Source organism: Microcaecilia unicolor, chromosome 5, assembly GCF_901765095.1.
Source record: "Microcaecilia unicolor chromosome 5, aMicUni1.1, whole genome shotgun sequence".
NCBI classification, from domain to species: Eukaryota; Metazoa; Chordata; class Amphibia; order Gymnophiona; family Siphonopidae; genus Microcaecilia; species Microcaecilia unicolor.
In genome coordinates this window covers 346,717,764-346,742,931 of record NC_044035.1, presented here as the reverse complement: position 1 = coordinate 346,742,931, position 25,168 = coordinate 346,717,764, and the positions used below count along the sequence as shown (strand labels likewise).

Genomic DNA, 25,168 nt, shown 5'->3' with positions numbered 1-25,168 from the left:
AACAGAAGTTAGGGAATCACTCCTTTCTGTTCCCCCCCCCCTCCCCCACTTTAGTCACACACAAACAAATAAGCACAGGGACTGGAAATAATTCAATGGCAATGCTACACATGCTTTCTCCACCATGCCACCTTCCACTTCCCGATGCTGTCACACCCCCAATCTCTGATGGGCTGTACTTTAGCGATTCAGAAATGCATTTCTTTTTCTTTGTTAATTCTACTGTGAAACCTACTGACTGAACTGTACAGCTCTCTTAATGGTATAATCTAGAGCTATACCGAATAGCATATTTTACTATTCAGCCGAATACGAATAATGGGCACTGAGCTTTAACATAACAATAATAAAAGAAGCAAAGTGAAATCAGAGATCAAGTGTTTATTTCAGTAAGATTTAGCACAGTAGAGCCCCGGATTATTTTAACTCAAATTTAAAGCACTATTGGCCAAATATGAATAACGTATTCAGGGCACTATTTGGGGTCAAATCAAATCGAATATGAATATTTGGTACAGCCCTAGTTACTACTGTATGTATACTGCCATCTTATACCTGTTGCCATGAGACTGTAGTACCCATGGTTAAACTAAAATCCACACAATGAAATCAAGAGTGACAACTAATGATCTATTATAATACTAGGTTTAATTTATTATTATTTCCAATCCTGTATGTGTTAGAAAGAACTATACATTAGGGGTTGAGAAACCCCTATATGGAGGCAAAATTACTCTCTGAAAATTTAATTCGACTAAATTTGGCATGATGGAAAACTAATGAAAACACATGGAGAAATGGCCCACATCCGACGGGGAGCAAAGAAATAAGCTCCCCAAAAAGGGTCTCAAGATATTTCAGTGGAAGGCATTCCCAACCCCTGCAGTACAGTGACATCTAATGGTTAGCTATATCATCGTACTTGTTTTCATTTTATTATTCTTTCCTAACCAACAGAACGTTTGGGTTCGACCCCAGGCAAACCACCCTTTCCAGGTCAGATGCCCATATACACAACTAACACAGATATAGGCAACGTAAAGAATTCCATGAGCCATGCTCTCTACTTCCCTCACTTCTTTTTAAATCTAAGGTATTTGGAGTGGAGGAGTAGCCTAGTGGTTCATGCAACGGACTTTGATCTTGGGGAACTGGGTTCAATTCCCACTGCAGCTCCTTGTGACTCTGGGCAAGTCACTTAACCCTCCATTGCTCCTGGTACAAAATAAGTACCTGAATATGTAAACCGCTTTGAATGTAGTTGCAAAAACCTCAGAAAGGCGGTATATCAAGTCCCATTAACAAGATTCCATGCACAATCTCAAAGAGTAGCAACACTCCATGTAGAACCCCAAAGAATAGCAAGATTCCGGAATCCCAAGGAGTGGAAGAGTAGCCTAGTGGCTGCTACTATTTGAGATTCTACATGGAATGTTGCTAGTGGAGGAGTAGCCTAGTGGTTAGTGCAGCAGACTTTGATCTTGACTGGGTCCGATTCCCACTGCAGCTCCTTGTGACTCTGGGCAAGTCACTTAACCCTCCATTGCCCCAGGTACAAAATAAGTACCTGAATATATGTAAACCGCTTTGAATGTAGTTGCAAAAACCTCAGAAAGGCAATATATCAAGTCCCATTTCCCTTTCCCCCTTTCCCTTATGACATCACAATATCAGAAGTGAGCCAAGTATTGGGCAGTGAAGCCATTGTGACATCACTGATGAGGTTGGCTCTTATTGGTAGAATGAGTGGAGGATAGCCTAGTGGTTAGTGCAGTGAACTTTTATCCTGGGGAACTGAGTTCGATTCCCACTGCAGCTCCTTGTGACTCTGGGCAAGTCACTTAACCCTCCATTGCCCCTGGTACAAAATAAGTACCTGAATATATGTAAACCGCTTTGAATGTAGTTGCAAAAACCTCAGAAAGGCGGTATATCAAGTCCCATTTCCCAGTGGCGTAGCAGGGGGGGCTGCCACCCGGCGGGGCGGTTCGCCGTTGCACCCCCCCCCCCCCGGTGCAGCGCAATGACACCCCCCCTACGACCAGCTCCCGCACCCTACCTTTAAAAAGAATATCGGGAGGCGAGGCGCAGCGCTTGCCCTGCATGTAAAAAATGTGGACCGTCGGGCCTTCTCTCGCTCTGTCTGTCCCGCCCTTGCGGAAATAGGAAGTTGCGTCAGCGGAGGGCGGGACAGATAGAGCGAGGGAAGACCCGACGGTCCGCATTTCTTTTACGTGCAGGGCAGGCGCGCAAGGCGCTGCGCCTCGCCTCCCGATATTCTTTTTAAAGGTATGCGGGAGCTGGTCGGGGGGGGTGGTGTCGATTCGCCGAGGGGGGGGAGCTGGCAGGGAGCACCCCCCCCCCCCCCAGAGCTGACACCCGGGCGCACCTCCCCTCCCGCCCCCCCCCCCCCTTGCTACGCCTCTGCCATTTCCCTTTCATGGGTAAACTGTGTACTATATTAACACCATAAAGTTGCTTGAGCATTTTAACATAGCTGCCTTTAGTCAAACCTTCAAAACTGCTGTTTAAAGCATCCGTAGGTAGTTTTTTTGGATGCTTATACTTCCAGACAGACAGTGAAATATACAGACACAAATACCAGCATCTAAATTTCTTCCAAACCCCAAATTGAACAGTGGGTTGTCAGTAAAGATGTTTAAACCATCTGCAGTAAAACCAGAAATGACAGACGAGAGGAACCAGGATGCATCTGGCAAATCCCAAGGAGCTTTGCACTGTATACATTACTCCCACATACAGTTTCCTTTACACAGCAGCCCATGCAATGTTCCTACTTCAGTGTTTCTAAATTTCCTAAGCCACATTCTAGACAAGACTGGCTCATATATACCTGGCCTCTGAGAATGGTTTCCTGCCTCCACTTGTCTTTATATAGTTTACATTATTCATGACTTCCTAGCAAGTATTATATGTTGAGATGGGCAAGTACCATATGCTAAAACTAAGCCATGGAAAAGCACACATTGCTTACAAATCGGTGTGCAGGGGGGGGGGGGGGGGGGGAGGGGTTGCAGGGGCAATGAAGCATTTAATCTAGATAAAAGAACATTTACCCACATAGAAAAACCTTCATTATTGACAACCCCCAATCCCAGTGTGGAATAAGGGCCAAACGTTTTACCCACAAACAAAAAAAAGGGGGGGTGGGGGGTTGGGGAATAAGTCAAGGAAAAAATGTACACGAGGTGAATTCATTTTCAAAACTCTTATGCCTACTTTCTAGCAAGAACTTTGCACCTGTTTTAATCAAACCTATAAATGGCAAGTGAACGACTCACCTGCAAATGCGCAGTAGAGACTTCCCTCTCTGTCCCGCCCCCCGTCAAGACGTGATGACGGGGGAAGGGGGCGGGACAGAGAGGGAAACTGCGCTGAAGGGGAGGGAGGGAACCGCTGACGTCGCTACCGCTCCCACCCCCCCAAGGTAGCCGCTACCGCCCCCCCCCCCCCGGAGTCGCCACCACCCCCCCTTCACCCGGCCCGGGCCCTCTCTTCGTTATTCAACTTACAGCAGTGCCGAAACAGCAGCAAGCAGCTCAGCTTCAGCTCCCGTCGGCCTTCCTTCCCTGCCTGTGCCCCGCCCTCGCCGACGTGACGTCACACGAGGGCGAGGCACAGGCAGTGAAGGAAGGCCAACGGGAGCTGCTGCTTGCTGCTGTTTGCCGCTGCTGTAAGTTGAATAACGAAGAGAGGGCCCGGGCCGGTGGAGGGATGGCGGCAACTCCGGGGGGGGGGGGGGGGGGGGAGAGGTACGGTAGCGGTGGCGACCTCGCGGGGAGGGGGAAGGAAAACCCCAATATCAGCCCGTTTTTACGGGCTCAACGGCTAGTCAGGGTATAAAATATGTGAGTTTCTCTTTGAAAATCAGCCTGAGGTCTTGCAGATAACCCGCAAGGTTTTCATGGCATTTCAAAAATCCTTCCCCCCCCCCCCCCCCCTCAATTCTTTTCCTAGTCCTCCTGAACAAAGAACTGACCTTTTAATCAATTTAGGCTACTGGAGACTCGGCTACTTGATAATGCAATATACTGAAAATAAAGCCTTATACACCTGCTGCAGGGAAAAATACTTCATTTTTTTTTTCACATTTGTTTTATTATTTTCCATTAGAAACATAACAGTATCCACACTATATCCTTGTACAGAGATTAGAACTTCTCTTTCAACTCAATGAAAACCTTGCGGGTTACCTGCAAGGCTTCAAGCTGATTTTCAAGAGAAACTCACATATTTTATACCCTGATTAAAACAGGTGCAAAGTTCTTGCACAGCAGGTGGGGGGAAGAGGGGTTGGTGGTTGGGAGGCGAGGATAGGGGAGGGCAGACTTTTATACGGTCTGTGCCAGAGCCGGTGATGGAAGGCGGGACAGGTGGTTGGGAGGCAGGAAAAACTGCTGGGCAGACTTATACGGTCTGTGCCCTGAGAAAGATAGGTACAAATCAGGTAAGGTATACACATGAGTTTATCTTGGGCAGACTGGATGGACCGTGCAGGTCTTTTTCTGCCGTCTCTACTATGTTACTATTACTAACATGTTTCCAACTATTACCCTCCCTCCCCTATTATATTCCCCCCTCTTAGGTAGTTTTGTGACCAATTCTCTTTAGACTTGTCCATGTGACACATTGATCAGGAGTGTCCGAGAGGATAACCACTGTTCATAGGGATTCCACGTTTTATGGTGCTGTGGAATACGGCCAGTGCTTAAAGCTGTTAACTTCGACATCAGATGAATATAGTCTAATTTCCGCAACACTAACCCCAGTTCCGGATGTGTGGGTTGCTTCCATGCCGCAGCCATAACTTTAATTTTTAATTATTTCTCCAAAATTGTGAATGTTATTTCAGTTCAGCACTCCCAACTGCAAGGGCTTTGGACAAACTCAGCAAAAGGGTAGAACGGGGGGAAATGTAGTAAGCATGTGCCCCTGTCCCCTCATCTCCAAACACTATAAAGGAAGACAGTTAAAATGACTTTCTTTGATTCATATGAGGGAGGAAAGTGCTGACCAAGGGTAAGATTTAAGATGGCTAATGAGAAAATATGAGGTGCTTTTTTTTTAGTTCCGATTCTCATTATCTGAAAAAGAACAGTGAATATTCTTCTTGAAGTCTCATAAGCTGGGGGATGAATAAGCAGTGAAGTTGCTTTTCGACTTCCTCTCCAAGTATCGATATAACTCATCAGAGCTTGTGAAATACTAGAATTCCAGAACCAGGAATCCTCCTCTCCTGCCCCCACATTATTGGTACTGCAGTCACCCGAACTTTCCTAAGAATATCTATCATAAGAAACAATATCATCTTTACCGAAGTAAAGCTGGAAGGCTACTGCCTCAAGCAAAAGCAAATTACCAACGATATACTATGTAAGATCCTCTATCAAGCTAACATGTTCTTGGCACTAGTGTCTAATACTTAAATTTCATTTTTTTTTTGTCCTAAATAGTTATTTCTTGCACATCCTTATGTTTGTATTAAACAGCATGTGACTTTTTATTACTATCACGACCTCTCTTGCAAAAGAGTTGACTTGTTCAGTTGTTGCTGCATTCATGCACTGTATGTCTAAGTCTTACCTGCACTAAGTTGTGGCACTGATCAGCAAAAGCGTTTCTTATATATGCACGTCTGGATAAGCTTTCTTTTTTTTTTTTTGTTACATTTGTACCCCGCGTTTCCCATTCATGGCAGGCTCAATGCGGCTTACATGGGGCAATGGAGGGTTAAGTGACTTGCCCAGAGTCACAAGGAGCTGCCTGTGCCTGAGGTGGGAATTGAACTCAGTTCCTCAGGACCAAAGTCCACCACCTAACCACTAGGCCACTCCTCCACTGTTGCTACTATTTGAGATTCTACATGGAATGTTGCTATTCCACTAGCAAAACTCCATGTAGAAGTCGGCCCTTGCAGATCACCAATGTGGCCGCGCAGGCTTCTGCTTCTGTGAGTCTGACGTCCTGCACGTACGTGCAGGACGTCAGACTCACAGAAACAGAAGCCTGCGCACAGCCTTCTACATGGAATGTTGCTAGTGGAATAGCAACATTCCATGTAGAATCTCCAATAGTAGCAACATTCCATGTAGAATCTCCCATAGTAGCAACATTCCATGTAGAATCTCCAATAGTTGCAACATTCCATGTAGAATCTCCAACAGTATCTATTTATTTTTGTTACATTTGTACCCTGCGCTTTCCCACTCATGGCAGGCTCAATGCGGCTTACATGGGGCAATGGAGGGTTAGGTGACTTGCCCAGTCACAAGGAGCTGCCTGTGCCTGAAGGGGAATCAAACTCAGTTCCCCAGGACCAAAGTCCACCACCCTAACCACCACTAGGCCACTCCTCCACTGTTGCTACTATTTGAGATTCTACATGGAATGTTGCTATTCCACTAGCAGCATTCCATGTAGAAGTCGGCCCTTGCAGATCACCAATGTGGCCGCGCAGGCTTCTGCTTCTGTGAGTCTGATGGCCTGCAAGTACGTGCAGGATGTCAGACTCACAGAAACAGAAGCCTGTGCAGCCTTCTACATGGAATGTTGCTAGTGGAATAGCAACATTCCATGTAGAGTCTCCAATAGTAGCAACATTCCATGTAGAATCTCCAACAGTAGCAACATTCCATGTAGAATCTCCAATAGTATCTATTTTATTTTTGTTACATTTGTACCCCGCGCTTTCCCACTCATGGCAGACTCAATGCGGCTTACATGGGGCAATGGAGGGTAAGTGACTTGCCCAGAGTCACAAGGAGCTGCCTGTGCCTGAAGTGGTAATCGAACTCAGCTCCTCAGGACCAAAGTCCCCCCCTAACCACTAGGCCACTCCTCCATGTTGCTACTATTTGAGATTCTACATGGAATGTTGCTATTCCACTAGCAACATTCCATGTAGAAGTCGGCCCTTGCAGATCACCAATGTGGCCGCGCAGGCTTCTGCTTCTGTGAGTCTGACGTCCTGCAGGACGTCAGACTCACAGAAACAGAAGCCTGCGCAGCCTTCTACATGGAATGGAATGTTGCTAGTAGAATAGCAACATTCCATGTAGAATCTCCAATAGTAGCAACATTCCATGTAGAATCTCCAATAGTATCTATTTATTTTTGTTACATTTGTACCCCGCGCTTTCCCACTCATGGCAGACTCAATGCGGCTTACATGGGGCAATGGAGGGTTAAGTGACTTGCCCAGAGTCACAAGGAGCTGCCTGTGCCTGAAGTGGGAATCAAACTCAGTTCCTCAGGACCAGAGTCCACCACCCTAACCACTAGGCCATTCCTCCACATATCAGATCAAAACATTTAGAAACATAACATTATAGTTTTGGCATTTGAAGTTATACATTTTTAGCTCAGTAGCTTTTGTTGGATCATTTGGGCTTCGAATTCAGTCGGCGCCTACTTCAACACAGCACCAGCAGCTTTCATTTGCAGTTACCCCAGGTAGTTCTTCAAACCTCCCTCTATAACCCAGGCCCCTCAGTGACAGCCCCCAGTAAGGGGCCATAGAGAGCAGTTCCTTTCAGTATCCAGTATGTGTGCATACTGAACCTCACTGTTGTGCAATGGCTTTGATTTTTCTCTCTTTGGGGCCTCTGAGTGCTGGATCTATAACACCTGCAGTCCTTTAATCTACTACTTATCATTTCTATTGCGCTACAAGGCATATGCAGCGCTGTACACCATACACAAAGACAGTCCCTGCTCAAAGAGCTTACAATCTAGATAAAACAGTACACTTAAGACAGAACAATTAAGGGTAAGGGAATAAAGTGGTGAAGATAAGGGACAGGACAAGTGAGTTAGGAGTCAAAAGCAGTGGTAAAGAGGTGGGTTTTGAGTTTGGACTTGAAAACGGCCAAAGACGGGGCTAGACGTACAGGCTCGGGAAGTCTATTCTAGGCGTGAGGTGCAGCGAGATAAAAGGAGCGGAGTCTTGAATTATCAGTAGAGGAGAAAGGGACAGATAAGAGAGATTTATCTGCAGAACGGAGTACTCGAGGGGGCACAAGAGTGGAAAGGTACTGGGGAGCAGCAGAGTGAATGCACTTATAGGTCAATAGGAGAAGTTTGAATTGAATATGGAAACGGATAAGGAGCCAGTGAAGTGACTTAAGGAGAGGGCTAATGTGGGCATAGCGACTTTGGCGGAAAACGAGTCGCCCAGCAGAGGTTTGGATTGATTGAAGAGAAGAGAGATGGCTAAGAGGGAGGCCGGTGAGAAGTAGGTTACAATAATCAAGACGAGAGGTGATAAGAGTGTGGATAAGGGTTCTGGTAGATGCTCAGAGATGAGGGGACGGATTTTACTGATGTTATAGAGAAGAAACGACAGGTTTTGGCAATCTGCTGAATGTGAGCAGAGAAGGAGAGAGGAGTCAAAGATGACCCCAAGGTTACGAGCTGATGAGACAGGGAGAATGAGAGTGTCATCCACCAAATAGAGAAAGGGGGGAGAGGAGAGGTAGGTTTTGGGGGAAAGATGAGAAGCTCGGTTTTAGCCATGTTAAATCTCTGGCATATTGGCGGCTATCACTTTCAGTAAGTCTTCAGTCAAGTTTGCTAGATTTAATAGTCAACTGAATAAAGTAAAACATTTTCTCCAAGAGATTTAAATAGATCATGGCAAACTACTTGTGTACTTTGGAAATCTTGTCTCCTTGTAGATATCGCACTTGTCCTGACACTGCTGCTGCTAACATGCCACAAGCAGATGACAGCTCTGAAAATTCCATGTTAGCGCTGGTCCAGAAAGTGGGTACCAAAAATTATTTTACAGATACCTGTGTCTTGTAATAATACACAAAAGTCAAAGTGGAAGCTAAGAAAGAGTGAGGCATTATAGCAGTAGTGAGGAAGTGGAGGTGGGGGGAGGGAAGAACCATCTACCTCGGGTACAAGAGCACTGCATTCTCTAAATCAATATTGGAAAGCATAATGAAGATGATACCTGAAGCTTGCCATGAGGGTCATACCACACCGTGAAGTGACAGCACACCTTAATACAGTATTGGCATGGATCACTGTTCAGTCAGCTGGAGAAAGCTAAATTCAGGGCTACATAGAACCAACCCTATACAAGTCAACATTACAGAACTGTACAGTTGATACATGGAAACTAGCTCACCTCTTGTTTGGTTTTCGTGGTGTAACCCTGAACAGACTCTCTAGCCACCAGGCTTTCCAAGGCTTCCTGAACTGTGCGGATCTTGTCCGACTGAATATCCAGCTGGAGAGTGAAAAATGGCTGCAAAGTGGCAGACTCCTTAGAGCTGTGCTGGTAAACCACAGACCTAAAGTCAATGGAAACAGTGTTAAGAATGGTTTGGGCAGTCACTCTGGTGTCAATGTTACACTGTAGTACTAAAGTTAATGCTTTTAAAAAAACACTGTATAATACATTTTAACTTGCAAAATTAACCAAATAAAAAAAACCACAATCAACAATTAGACAAATTTTTTTTAAGGATGGGGGGGTTGGTTGGTTGGTTGGTTACATTCGATGATCTGCTATGACTACCAACTGCATGTAAAAATATGGTAAATATTTTGTGAAGCTACATACAAATATTTACTTTTCCTAACATAGTGGCTTTAAACACACACAGTGTCCATTCCTATCTCCCACAAGATCCCAAGCCCTCTGACATCAGAGATGACATTACTAAAGCTGGCATAAAAATTCTCAATGTGAGTGGTCAGAGCAAGGCCATGAATGTTGTCATTATGTGAGCCCTCTAAGTTCAAACTGTGTCTAATATTTTTGGTGTGCCCTATTTCCCCAACTGTCAGAGCAGCAAACCAAATGCAGCCAATCAATTTACTATATACAGTGCAATATTTCAAATATATATCATCACATGGATGACCCTGAATAAAAAGTCTAATTCTGCTGCAGGAACATATTGGCAATGGTTTCTCTGACAAAATCGCAGGCACTAAAGTAACCAATTCACCGCCTGTGTGTTTGTGATATAATTTAATTCTAACAAATATGGATGCAACCCAAACTGTTCCCCAAATTAAACCTCACCATATGTTCCATTCCTCACAGATTACACACACAGGTAGTGAACAGGTACCACACTTGCAAGACACAGGTTTTCTTTAAATCCAAACAGCATTCTCAAGAATTCTATGTCCATGGTATGTCAAAGATGAAAAACTCTCATGTTTGAGCAATAATAGAATAAAACAAACGCAAAAGATGTTGCACAGTAACACCGTAAATGATGGCAGATAGAGAATAAAATGGTCAATATACAGAAACAGAGAAACATGACGGCAGATTAGGGCCAAATGGCCCATCCAGTCTGCCCACGCTGAGCAACCACCAGTTCCCTCTGTCCCAAAGAGATCCCACATGCTTGTCCCACACTTTCTTAAACTCAGACCGTCCTTGTCGCCACGACCTCCACCCGGAGGCTATTTCATGCATCCACCACTCTTTCTGTGAAAAAGTATTTCCTCAAATGACTCCTGAACCTATAATCTCTTAACTTTATTCTATGCCCTCATTGCAAGAAATATGTCCAATTGTCTGCTTGCAAGATACTGGGGTCTAAATCCTAACAATACTGATCAACTGCCTCTAAGGCAATGCAGCTTTCTAATCGGGCACAGAGAATAAGGTGTTTCTCTGATAGGTCAAAGGGGATCACATTAGTAGAACATCTGCTTACAGAATATGGTAGCTTAATGGGTTTTTCCAAAATATAGCAACAAATACTAAACAGTGGTGGTGGGGGAATCATTATTTATACCAGAAGTTAATAAATTATCTAAACTCCTTAGATAATAAAATCAGTCTACAATCTAGACTTAGTAGTAAACTTGATGGATTTTTTGTTAAGGCTTCCTGCAAGATATATGTCCTCTCTCTTCTACATTGGGTTCCACATGCCGTAAGCCCCAGTTCAGATTATGAGGAGCTGCCAAACCGATGAGAAAAAGATAAACGTAATGTTAAGCGGCGTGGAGGCGGAGTACACTACCGGGTTTGGAAGTAGTGGTCCGTAGACTGGATCGTATTCATCTAATGTCTAAGTTGACAGCAAAGCGAACTGGTCATCTTATACCATACCAGAAGATATGGGACCCGTATGTGTCCTGGTCTGCTTGTCTGGATCCCACCCTTGGACTTTCATAGTGGGGGGGGGGGGGGGGGGGGGGGGGGGTTGTTGTGGGTGTTTTTGTCCATTAGCTGTGTAGCAACATGCTAACGATATTTGCTGTTCTGATGTCGTTTGTGAAATTATTGTTGCTGTAATGGCGCTTATTTTCAATAAAAGTTTCAAAAAAAAAAAAAAAAGTTAGTAGCAAGGATCCCCAAAATAGCTCACAAGTGTGGATATGAGAGAATGTCAATTTAGGATCCTGTACAGAACCTTCCTCTCAAATACAGGCATACAAATCAGAGCAAGCTACAACCTGCATAGTTTTAAAATGTAACAGTGAAGATAACACTTTCATATATGCTCTCGCGACTTGTTTATTTATTTATTTAGCTTTTGCTCACACCTTTTTCAATAGTAGCTCAAGGTGAGTTACATTCAGGTACTCTGGATATTTCTCTGTCCCAGGAGGGCTCACAATCTAAGTTTGTACCTGAGGCAATGGAGGGTTAAGTGACTTGCCCAAGATCGCAAGGAGCAGCAGTGGGATTTGAACCTGCCACCTCTGGCTTGCAAGACTGGTGCTCTAACCACTAGGCCACTCCTCCACTAGCAACATTCCATCTAGAATCTCAAATAGTAGCAACATTCCAGAATCTCAAAAAGTGGCAAAATTCCATGTAGAATCTTCATAGTAGCAACATTCCATATATTTATTTAGATTTTGCTCACACCTTTTTCAGTAGTAGCTCAAGGTGAGTTACATTCAGGTACTCTGGATATTTCTCTGTCCCAGGAGGGCTCACAATCTAAGTTTGGACCTGAGGCAATGGAGGGTTAAGTGACTTGCCCAAGATCACAAGGCGCAGCAGTGGGATTTGAACCGGCCACCTCTGGATTCAAGACCGGTGCTCTAACCACTAGGCCACTCCACATTGTTACATGATAAAACATATTTGGATAAGGCGAAGATTCATACCTGTAGCAGGTATTCTCCGAGGACAGCAGGCTGATTGTTCTCACATGTGGGTCGACGTCCGCGTCGGCCCTGGAATCGGCATTTTGCAAGCAAAATATTAAAAATCTCTTGCTAGAGTCTTCTGGCGTGCGTGCAGCACGCATGTGCGGACCGATTTCCCGCCCGTCGTGTGAACGCATTCCTCAGTTAAATCAAAAGCATAAAAAGAAACAATATCAACTGTAAAGGGGAGGTGGGCGGGTTTGTGAGATCAGCCTGCTGTCCTTGGAGAATACCTGCTACAGGTATGTATCTTCGCTTTCTCTGAGGACAAGCAGGCTGCTTGTTCTCACGTGTAGGGTATCCCTAGCAACCAGGCTCACTCAAAACAATGGACATTGGTCAACTGGGCCTCCCAACAGCGAGGACATAACAGAGATTAACCTGAAACCATAAACAACTAACTGAGAGTGCAACCTGGAGCAAAACAAAAATGGGTTTAGGGGGGTGGAGTTGGATTCTAAACCCCAAACAGATTCTGCAGCACCAACTGCCCAAACCGACTGTCGCGTCGGGTATCCTGCTGAAGGCAGTAGTGAGATGTGAATGTGTGGACTGATGACCACGTTGCAGCCTTGCAAATCTCTTCAATGGAGGTTGACTTTAAGTGAGCCACTGACACAGCCATGGCTCTAACATTATGAGCCGTGACATGGCCCTCTAAAGACAGCCAGCCCTTGGGCATAAGTGAAGGAAATGCAATCTGCTAGCCAATTGGAGATTGTGCGTTTTCCGATGGCGACTCCCCTCCTGTTGGGATCAAAAGAAACAAACAACTGGGCAGACTGTCTAAAGGGCTTCGTCGCTACACGCAAAAAGGCCAATGCTCTCTTGCAGTCAAAGGTGTGCAAACTGCTTTCGCCAGAGCGGGTATGAGGACAGGGAAAGAAAGCTGGCAAGACAATTGACTGGATCAGATGGAACTCTGACACCACCTTTGGCAGGAACTTAGGGTGCGTGCGGAGGACTACTGTGTTGTGAGGGAACTTGATATAAGGTGCATGCACTACCAAGGCCTGAAGCTCACTGACTCTACGAGCTGAAGTAACTGCCACTAAGAAAACGACCTTCCAGGTCAAGTACTTCAGGTGGCAAGAATTCAGTAGCTAAAAAGGAGCTTTTTTCAGCTGGGTGAGAACGACATTGAGATCCCATGACACTGGCGTAGGTTTGACAGGGGGCTTTGACAAAAGCAAACCTCTCATGAAGCGAACAACTAAAGTGTCCAAAGATAGGCTTACCCTCTACACGGAGATGATAAGCACTAATCGCACTAAGATGAACCCTTACGGAGTTGGTCTTGAGACCAGACTCTGACAAGTGTAGAAGGTATTCAAGCAGGGTCTGTGTAGGACAAGAAAGAGGATCTAGGGCCTTGCTGTCACACCAGACGGCCAACCTCCTCCATTTGAAAGAGTAACACCGCTTCGTGGAATCTTTCCTGAAAGCTTGAGTTTCAGCAAAGTCTTCCCTACTAGAGGTAAGGGAGGATACGCATACAGAAGGCCTGTCCCCAATGTAGGAGAAGGCATCTGATGCTAGTCTGTCGTGGGCCTGACTGTACAAAAATATTATTGTAATCCACTACGATGCCCTGAAAGAATGGAAATGTTAAGAAATCAAAAATCAAATCACATAAAAGTAGGTGCAATCTTGCAGTGCACTTTTTATATGTGTATACCCCACACAATATTTTGAGCTATTTTCAACACGTAAAAAATATCCCCTTAACCTTAATGAATTATTTTTAAAAAATGATCTGGGAGAGGGGAAAATGTTGGGGGGGGGGCTATTTTATATTTATGCATTCTATACTTATACGATCAAGACAACACATGACAACTTAAAAAAAAAAAATTCTCATTACAAATATAAATATTACAAAAAAATCTTTCCAAAGTATCACAAAAATTAAGAAAAGAAAATGAAAAGAAAGAGGAAAGAGTCTCAGAAAAACACTAGCTAGCAGGAGACTTCTTTAAACTTTGTCCACTCCTACCCTAGTTGAGATAACATTTAACCATTTCTCTGACCTCATGTGCAACTTTCTTTGAATCAATCACCTTACTTTCTAACTATTCCTACTTCCTTACTTCTATATGTTACATCCTTGCTTTACCCTTCGCTATCACTTATAATGTTCTATTACATATTGTGTTGACATTGTAAATAGTATACCATAGTATACCATGCCATATTTGTATTGTTTTTGAATATTTTTACTGCTGTAATTGTCTATTGCTCATGTTTGATCTATTCTTACTGTACACCGCCTTGAGTGAATTCCTTTAAAAAGGCGATAAATAAATCCTAATAAATAAATAAATAAAAAATAAATAAATAGTACCTAGAAGAAATAGGAAACTATTACTAATACCAGCTACCATTTAAAGCTACAATTACACTGAGTTAATAATAGGGGTATCCTTGCAATTAGAAAATTCTTAAGATGCCCTGGGTGAAGAAAAACAATTCTCAGAATCTAATTTAATAAAACATTTACATGGAAACTGAAGGAAAATGTCTTTCCCAAGGCCAACAGTTCAGAATTAAAAGCCAAAAAGGCCTAAGCTGAGTGGCCCTGCAGAAGTCAGGAAATATTTGCACCTTATGATCCAGAAATTCAATATGTTTATAACAAAAATAGTCTAAGGAACCAGTTTCTATCTGGCTCCAAGACTAACGAAGCAATCAATGTAGCTTTGGTTACCAAAGGACTAGACCCCTCCAAAATCCAGGTAGGTCAAAGTTATCCGATGGTTCTTTTCTTGCTTCAGTCTGGGGATTTCCACGCTAGTCCATATAATAGTACACACGGGTTATTAGAGCCTCCTTAGGCACTTGCACAACCTCAATAATTTCTTTTAAGATTATCATTGGGTGTAAAAACTGGAGATTTAGGAAAGTTGAAACTCCAAATTCTCATAGTTCTCCAAGTTTTCCAGCTTCTGGTGAAATACCATATGATCTATGATCTTCTTTTCAAATTTTTAAAATCCAGAACCTTTCTCTCATACTGGACCAAATGTTCATCATGCCAAGTTACCTGGGAATACAGAGAGTGTTTCCCTTATTGAAATTGTTGAAATCCATAAAGCAAGGAATCTTCCAATTTTCCAGTGGGTCCCAAATCTCCTCCAATGTTATCTTCTCTGGTCTCCTCCTTCTCCACGCGCTGCTGCTGCTGCTAACTCCAGTAAAGGACTGAGGGTCTAAGCAAACTGCTTCACCCTCCATGTCAACTGGGAACGTCACAGCCCCGTCAGCATCCAAAGGCTTTTCATGCAGTAATGATTTGTTTCCAGCTCCGAGTCAGGGAGGAATCTCGCGATATTTGAGACTCAGGGTCACTTTAGGAACCTCCTTCCTAGGGCAAGCCCGCCTGAGTTTCAAAGCTGGCAGCGGGAACTGCAAAACTTGAGATCTTCTGCTGAACCAGCTGGGACCCCTCTAGACTCAGACGGGTAGGTTCGGACGTTTCCCTTGTGTTAACCATTGCTGACCCTACAAAACTCACAAGCAAGGAGCACAGCTGAGCAACCTGTCTACTTTCGGCATCATCTTGACTCCTCCCCCTCCAAAATACTGTTTTAATGAAGCTGTTCTGTAGGGGCTTCTTTAGAGGCCAATCAATTTCATTTTAGGTACTGAAATTGACCCAAACTCCAGGTTTGAGTTTCAGCCGAAAATGCCTGTTCATTTTCGGTGGAAACCGAAACTGTAGCCCTGCCCCCCCCCCCCAGCCGCTGCAAGCCCATCCTCCCCCCCCCCCCCCCCCCCCAACAGAAAAACCTGTTCCTTCTCCCAGGCTGCCCACAAGAACTACCACCCTACCTTTTAAAAGTCCTAGTGGTCTAGTGGCCTCTTCTGGGCAGAAGCATCACGAGTTGCTTCTGCTCCCGCTGGCTACTTTGTGAAAATGGCAGCTGCAACTTCCAGTGGCAGCCTTATGAGACTGCCAGAAGAGTTTGTGGTCACTATTTTGGAATTGGGAATGGCTGCCATTCACAATTTCAAAATGGCTGCCACGGGAAGTCATGGCCACCATTTTCACAACGCAGGCAGCAGGGGCAACTCAGGATGTTCTTGACCTGAAGAGGCCCACTAGACTACCAGAGATTTTAAATGACAGGCCTGGGGAGGACAGAGCTAGTGATCAGCCCAGGAAGAGGAATGGGTTTTCTGTCGGGGGGGGGGGGGTGTCACGTTTTCAGCTGGAACCAAAACCACTGATTTTGGTCAGCCTCTAGGCTTCTTCTATCCTTACACTGGCAGAGAATCTCCCAGAAACTAAAGGGAGTCACAGAAGGATAGGTGTATCTTTACATCAGCTCAGCACAGCCCTCTTTGGAAAAAATCAAGAGAAAGGAAAACGCTATTTTCTCGTGAGATTTAAATCCATACTTTTCTGCCCTCATAAAATTGGCTAGTTTAACATTTGAAAAGTCATTGAGAGTAAAGCGCATACTTGTTCTACAGTCTGAGCAGCAGGAGGAAAAAAAATGTTGAATTCTTATCAAAAAGGCACCAATTAGTCCACAAAACAAAACATTATTTCAAGAGTCCCTACGCAAATGTTTGCAAAATAACAATTAGCTGTAAAAATAAACACTAATCAAATGCATAATTTAGAATAACAAGGCAAATTTCCAACTAAATTAGCTGTAATTGGTATATGTACTGGAAATAGGCTTCAAAGCCTTTATCGCACACAGAATCTAAAGCCAATGCTTTTCTTTCTATCACAGGACTCCAAGCACAAAGCAGCAGCTTTCTAAATGTTGGGAAATTGGCCACATACTTTAGAAGAAGCACACGAACTCCAACTAAACAAGACCTAACTGAAAAAAGAAGCCAGTGTTTCAACCAGATTTCCTTTCTAGCATTTAGTTAAGGAGTAAGAACGGCTGTCAGTGTACCTTGTAAAAGAGCAACATGAGAGAATCTACCATATTCTGACCCAGTGTATGAAGGTGCCCTGACCAACCAGCTGACCACTGGAGGGATTAAAGCATTACCCCCACTTTTAATCCCCCAGTGGTCACTGACTCCCTCCTGCACCCCCCCCACTCCAAAATGTAACAGGCTCTGTGACAGCTTTAGATACTATGGTTCCAGGGGTAAGCGAGTAGTCTGCAATGGATTTTAGAGAAAGGGACCCAGGTCCATATCCTACTCTAACTAGTACACTTGTGGTGGAAATTGGGAGCGTTCAAAGACCTGCAAAATAACTGTACTATAGATAAGACACCTGTAGACCTGAGGCTTCTATAGTGCTGTACAGTTAGGTACAGTAGGTTTTTAAATGTTCCTGGAGTGCTCACAGTAAAAAATAAGCATTGGCACATCATCCAAATAAGATTTTTTGGATAAAGGTTAAAGATCACTTACAAAAGGGAAAGGAATTTGAGAGATATGCTAGTTCCATCTGCACTTCCATCCGATAATTTTAGAAACTTCCCTTTGGACATTTCAATTATGGATCCTGCTCAGTATGTACTGTCAATTTGGAAACCAAAATATTCATTCAACTCATCCAGTAACAGCTGAAGGATTTCAACTTACACATTTCTCTAATTGCAAACTGCTGGTGTAATATATGCTGCGATATGCCCCTGCCATCTATCTAATTTACATCGGCAAGGCAAAGGGGAGATTAAACCAGAGGATTAAGCAGCATACGACTGCCATTAAAAGACAAATTAAAGAAGAAAACACTGGTAGAACACACTATCCAGGCTGGATACAGGTTTAAAGAATACAGGTTTTTTGCCCTAGCCACCCTACAGGTATCCTAGAGAGGTGTGACGCTGATGAACTTTTAGTAAGGACTGAACAAAGATCGATCTTTACGTTTCAGACAGTCAACCCCTTTAGTCTGAACATGGAAATGAACTTATCAGTATTTCTTTAAATAATTATTTATTTCTTACTGTATGTATTAGACAATTATCTAACCCTCTAATTTTGACAATTTTACATTTGTGTTCTAAGCATTTGTTTTGCTATTTAAGAAAGTGCATTTAGCATATTTATTGTTCTTATTCAAATTTTCCCATATTCAATTATATAAGTTTTAAGTTAATTTAAGCTGAGTTTTTACAATTTTTGACTGTTTTGTGCATTTTAAAGCTCACTTTTACTGATTTTTATGCTCTCCCGATGTTGTAGCATCCAATGACATCACCTAAGTATGATGTTGTCATTGGAATGCTGTTTTGAAATGAATTAATTTTGTAGCATTTTTAAAGCCCCAAAATTACAAAACTAGTATGATTCTACTAATTTAAGCATGCCCTTTCAGGATCTACCCTTGGTTCTACAATTTGATGCCTTATAATAAATGTCATTTTTATTACTACAATTATTAGGGAAACATTGTATAGATGTTCGAGCTTTTTTTTTATTTATTTTGAAATATTCCCTTTAAGTGAGGCATTATGCCTTTTTACATAGTAACATAGTAGATGACGGCAGAAAAAGACCTGCACGGTCCATCCAGTTCATCACTATGTATCTACCTTTTGATTTTACTTTTTTTTGTGATTAGCAGTAATGTTTGGATATCGGAATCAGTAGTGACCTCTGACCCCTATGTTAGCAGCTTTTAGACCAACTAACTGCACAGATGAAGAAGATTAACCATGACTTGCTGCTGCTTTGGAGTTAAGGTAAGATCATGTTCTTGATTTGACAGAAATAATTCATAATAGCCACACATTTAGTAAGGCATTCTGCTACTTATCACCAATTTATGTGCTAGGTGGGCTTGTTATGTCATTGCCCAGCTAAACTACTTATGGCCTGCACTTTGTTCAGGCAGTAGTTTTACTGGGCAGATTCATAATACTTATTCAGACTTCTCACTCTTCATCAGTGTTATATCTAACGAGATTTTTTTTAAGATAGGGGGAGCGTTTTTGTTGTTTAATACTGACTGGACATCTTCTTATTTTAGCTTTTACCATTAGGTGATACTTTTGGAATACACCTCTTGGGTAAGTTTTATTTTCACCTCCTTTTACTTGCATGTATGTTTGAAAACTTTATCTGTATGTATGGTTTTATGTTATATATATATATATATATATATATATATATATATATATATATATATATATATATATATTGCCTTTTATACATGTTTTCTGGCATCAAGTTTGTGACTTATGATTTTATTGTTTGTTTATATGTCATGTGAGTTTTATTATTTATATTAATATGTGTTTTCTTAAATATTACTGGCAGTTTTTATAGCACCTGACAAAGGCGAAACATGGCCATGTCAGTCTTTTAATTATTTATTTATGCTTTCATGTGGTGGATCCTTCTTTGCACCACTGATCTGCTGTTTGTTGTCCATCTTGGATTCTGTAGATCGCTTGCCTGTTTTTTGGGACCCAACATATAAAGGAAATTCAGGTTCATGCAGGAAATTTATTAAAGCAATCATAGCTAACCAATTTACCTCTACTCAGGAAATTTAGACTGCCCCAATTTTGATTGACCGCACATTTTGTCAATTAGATTGTAAGCTCCTTTGAGCAGGGACTGTCCTTCTTTGTTAAACTGTACAGCGCTGCGTAACCCTAGTAGCGCTTTAGAAGTGTTAAGTAGTAGTATAGTAGTCAACCATCAGGTGTAGCACACAAGTTACACAGTATTAAAACACCAATGTACCCAGAAGCCCTCAAGCACACACTGTAAGATTAATAATCCACATTTGTGTATGCAGTCCGATGTTTATTGTGACCCCCATCAGCAGAATTTTAGATTCATACTACACCGAACCTAAAAACAATGAAACAGAACTTCTGCACAAACCAATTAAATATCTTAGGCCCAAGGATAACACCAATTTGAGCAGCAACAGATGAGCCAATCTTGGGAAGGGAGTCAAAGGAGGAGTACAGAGCAGCAGATTTTCTAGTTCAAATGTTTTCATTTTGTGGCCTACTTCTGGCATTTTGTATTTGGTGGCTTCTCATCTCCACCCTCAAATCGTGAAGAGGAAACCTCTGTCCAAGAATACCACATAATATCTTATTTCTGTGGCCTATTCTGTGACCCAGTCTGTCTGCTGAATAGGATGGGTGTGGTGAGAGCAGACAACAGATGCAAGAAACAGGTTTTGCGGTTCCTTCTGCTGGGCTTGTCTGTGCCAACAGAGCACTTTTTATAGCTTTCATTAAAAAAAAAATTGGCCTTATTTCTCCTTGGGATCTTTGAAAAGAAGATCACCTTTTAAGCTTCTCTGTTTCATTTATATCACAACTGCATCTGTTAAGCTATAAGCAAATATTCCTATGGCAATTCAAGATTGCCAGTTTATACAGTGGTTGTCTAACAATACAATCATGTAGGGAGATGCATGCACTGGAATGTTGTCAGTAACAAGACTGCTGCCCAGTGCTTTGCAACTTTCTCTCTTGCCAACTGCATGACAGATTTCTGAAGAATTTTATCAGTGCATTTCAGATATGTCCATAAACCAGCTGCATTATTTACATCTTCAGGCTGAAGGTGTGACATTATATAATCCCAAGGCATCAGAATTATGTCTACCCTGTAAACCTAGTTTTAAATTCTTCTTTAGCACAAATCCCTAGATTCATTTTCCAAAAAAGGGTTATTTCTTCCTTAGATGGGAAATCTTTAATAATTAATGTTTGCACTTTGCATCATTCATGTTTGTTGGGTTAAAATCCCTGTCAACATTCAAGAACAGTAGGGTTGATGTAGTAAGCTTGCCTTTGGGCCTGCTCCCAATCAGCCTAAATCAGCCAATCAAGGTAGGGATGCACTCCAATCTCTTCTTTGCAAAGGAACACCGCAGCAATGACCATTACCTTGGTAAAAATCCAAAGGGCTGCAGCCAGGCCAAACAGAAAGACTCTGAATTGAAAGTGCTCCCTAAGACACAAAGCCACAGGAAGGGCTTGTGAGCTTCCCAAATGATAATATGAAGTACACCCCAAAGATCAGACAGGCTAGACACTCCCTGGGATGAACTGCCAAGATCACTTGAAATACAGGACCCTCAAGGACGCACTGACCCCCTTTAGATCCAGAACTGGCCGAGAAGTTCCCCCATTCTTAGAGTTGATAAAACTAATGGCCCCATCTGCACACCTTGGTGGCATTGATTCAATGGCTCCTACAACAAGCAGGTGACATAAGCTCCTCTTTAGCACAAGTTGTTTGGACCCTGCACTGCCATAAAGGCATCGGAAACAAATTCTGCAAACTTCAGCACATAGCCCTGCCAAACAACCTCCAGGTCCTATTGATTTGAGGTAATGAGGGTTCAATCCAAATGTAACAGGCAAAGCATGCCTCCCACCGGTTCCATTGCAGAGGGAACTTACTGAATGTCATTGGGAGCCCTTGGCCTGCTCTGGCAGGGTTGATGGAGGGAAAGACGTTTGAGCTACCAGGCCTTCTTGCCCCCTCCCCCCAAAAGGGCTGCTCTTTCTTAAACATCTGAAAAGGCATGAAAGGACCTCTTCTTACTGGAACGGAGAAGGCCCCAGCCTTTAGTGCAAATCCAATTCCACAGATGCCTTAAAGGTCCACACTCTGTTATCAAGAAGGCGGAGGACTGGCTTCCTCTAGGTAATTAATCTTCTCCTGATCTTCTCAAAAGTGCAGATAGACACAGAAGGGGAGTTTATTCTAAGCCACAGCCATCTACGGACTACTATGCCCATGGCCTGTGAGTACAAAAAGATGCAAATAAGGTCAACAGCTACCATGAAAGCCACCTGTCTGATTTAAAAGGGCCACAGATGGTGATGGGGGAAACCAATGGATCCAACTTAGAACTGCTCAGGTCATGTACCTACAGATGTTTGCCTGTACCCAATTGCTGTGCAGGCAAAGAGGTGCTTAAGAAGCAAATCAGTCTTAAGATCATGGGTTTCCTTGAGGGCCATGTCATCCTCGGTGACTGCTGTCACTAGAACATCCACTTTAGGGACTTTGAATAACCTTTCCAGGTCATCCCAAGAAAGAGGATAAAGCTTGCTCATCAATCTCATCCCCTTCAGAACCAAATCCAGTGCCTTCTAACCCACCAGCACCAACCTTGGTAGAAAATTGTGGAGGAGAAAAGCATTCAGAGGTCCCTCATGACAGGATCTCCATTTGAGGCAGGCTTCGCCAGCGTTGAGGGAATCACAAGAACCACCAACATCTGGTCTATAGGGAGGCAAACTCCTCTTGACAAACAATGCACTACTGGGGATGTAAGTCCCATCAGGAGAGACCCCTCCAGACTCTGAAGAGGAGTCCTCAGAAGGGAACCCATCCTGGGAAAACTCATCCCCTCCACTCCCCACCCCTACATAATCCACCAAGGAGGACAAGTGACCCTGGATGGACCAGCAGCTCCTGCCATTTTGGGGGTCTGTGGCTTTTGTCTGGAAAATAAAGGTCTCTGGGTTTCCGAGGACCTGACACCTGGGTCAGCTCCCACTGGTCCTGCCAACAGAATAAGCCCCCAATGCTGCTTTTCTTTTTCACAGCCCAGGAGCAGTAAAGTGAAAAGGAACCTACACCTTGTGTGGCCCTGTGAACCCCAATACAGACAGAGCAAAGGCCTTTATGTTGAGGCTCCAGGTCACTGAGAAGGAACTAGCAGTTCTCTTCTACCTCAACCTGCAATTTGGCAATGACTCAGATCCAGGGAGGCATCCATAATGATAATCCAACCCATACAGTCAAGGGCTGTAGATTGAGGCTCTGGCCTAAAACTTGAGGGAAAAAACAAAAGAGGGTAACTGATGCAGCAGTCCACTTGCACCATCTGCTGGAAGCAGAGAAATACCACAACGTTCCTGGCTGCACCACATCGGCCTCCATCTCCTGATAGTGGGACACATGCATAGGTCTGGACTTGTCTAGCAGGATAACAAGGAATGATCCATTTGTGAACTGGCAAAAGTCAGAGCTTTTCTGGTTCAAGTCTAACAATTCAGACACATCTACAGCTTAATTAAGGTTTCTTTCTTGTGAATGTCCAAAGCAGAAGCAGGAAGACACCCTCTATAGAAATCCAAACACAAAAGACAAAGCAGGAATAGAGAATGACACAATGACCAAATCACCAGGGAGATGTAGTTCAAAGCAGATTTATTAAATCACCAAAACAAGACGACCCGACATGGGCCATGTTTCGGCAGACACAGCCACCTGCCTCAGGGGTCACTGTGCACAATTAGGACATCAAGACAACTAGAGAAATGTCTGATGCAGAAGACAAAGACAATAAAAGCAGCGGGCTCCAGTGAAACAAGGTGCTCTTGTTGAAGAAGTTTTTTTAAAACTTCATTTTAACTGAAGAGTGGATAACAGTAGATTTGATACAATTTAAACCCAACATTGAAGCGGATGACTAAGTCTAGTCCGGTACATCTTTTGACAAAAGGACCATGGGAAGATTCATGAAGTGGAAGTGTCAATATTGATAAGTATGGTTGTTTGCCAGAATCGCTTTGAATTGTTCAGTTTTTTGATATACAGATCTGTTGATTTTAGTTTATTGTCTATCACTTTCGTTGTGTTTTTAACTTATTAAAAAGCACAGTCTTTCATGGTTTCTTAGTCAGCATGGTATAGGTGGATTTTTTGGAATTAAACCATTTCCTCCAGATTGTGAGTTTTTTTTCATTAATCTCCGCCCCCCCCCCCCCTTTATGATATAGAAACAATGATAATATCTCACTCTATTACAGTTGAGGGTGAACCTATTATTAGAACACATATTCTTATTTGAATATCCTCACTGGGAGTTTTGAGGTTTCATTTGTTAATAAAACTTTGTTCTATTTTGTGTAGATAGGGAACCTGAGGGTTTGGAAGCTTTTACACAAACTGAAAATAATTTTTTGGTATTACATGCTGATCAGTTTGTATCCTATATATTTAAATAATTTCTCGTATGCCACATCCCACCTGTTAGTCTACCCTAATGATATGAGTTGATACAGAGCTATTTACATTTGAGGAAGGCTTGTAGAAGTTGGTTATTTTCTTTGGCTTTCAATAAATTAGAGAATTCTATGCAATCAAGTATAGAGACTGGATTTAGTAGTTACTTGTTAGATGTTCTTATTTTTATATTTTCTTAATTCTCGCTATGTCCCTCTGTTAACAATTACTTAACAATGCATGCTAATTATCAAGTTGATTTGTGTATTATTGTACACTGACTTAGGTCTTTTTGAAACTGGAAGACTAACATGGATTAAAAATGAAGGCGAACATACTTGGGGGTAACGAATAGCAAACAAAACTGGAAATAGAGAAACACCCCTTATCAATCTATAGTACAATCATAGTTCAGCTGACTCCCTTATGAAAACAAGCTTAAAAGGGTAGATCTCTTTAGCTTAAAGAGACAACAGAAAGGAGATATAATAAATATTTATAAAATCATGAGTGGTGTGGAACAAATTGATAGGGAATATTTAATTACGTTGTCCACAAGAGAGGCATCTCTCCACTTAAAAAAAAATTTCCAGTGCTGAAGGAAGCTAAAGTACAACCAAAGAAGGCACTGTGTTCTTTACTTGCCAAAAGCTGCTGGACCAAGGGTGTACAGTGAGAGGATGGGTATCAAGGCTCAAGCTGTGTTGTATTATACCAAAGAGTTATGGTAATACAGTGAAGGCGTGTTCCATAATTAAAACAAACATAAGGGCTACTTTATTAATGCTAAGATCTTACACGAGCAGATCTGCACAATCTAATTCAGAGATGCTGCTCTTTTACCCCGGAGTTCAATAAGCTCCTCTGCCCTTAACTGGCAGCATGTAGCAGGTCCACTGTCCTCTCAAATTTTCTTCTTCCTTCCTCACTCAAAGCATTTCAGTAGGGAAAAAAAATTGCTGACAAAGAAAAGCAGCTCAAGCTGGAAAATCACCCAGGTTCTCCGCCAAAAGTTGCACATGAAGGGTCTTACAAAAGGGAACATTCCTTTTGACTGAAATCTGAATTTTGGAAA

At 42.8% G+C, this 25,168-nt stretch overlaps 1 protein-coding gene across 1 annotated transcript in view; it reads right to left on the bottom strand.

Moving 5' to 3' along the window:
- LOC115470915 (ubiquitin carboxyl-terminal hydrolase 10-like) overlaps window positions 1–25,168 on the bottom strand; it is a 200,593-nt gene that overhangs the window by 20,846 nt on the left and 154,579 nt on the right. The window contains 1 exon segment of the mRNA XM_030204534.1: window positions 9,158–9,323. Within this exon segment, the coding sequence (XP_030060394.1) occupies window positions 9,158–9,323 (166 nt within the window).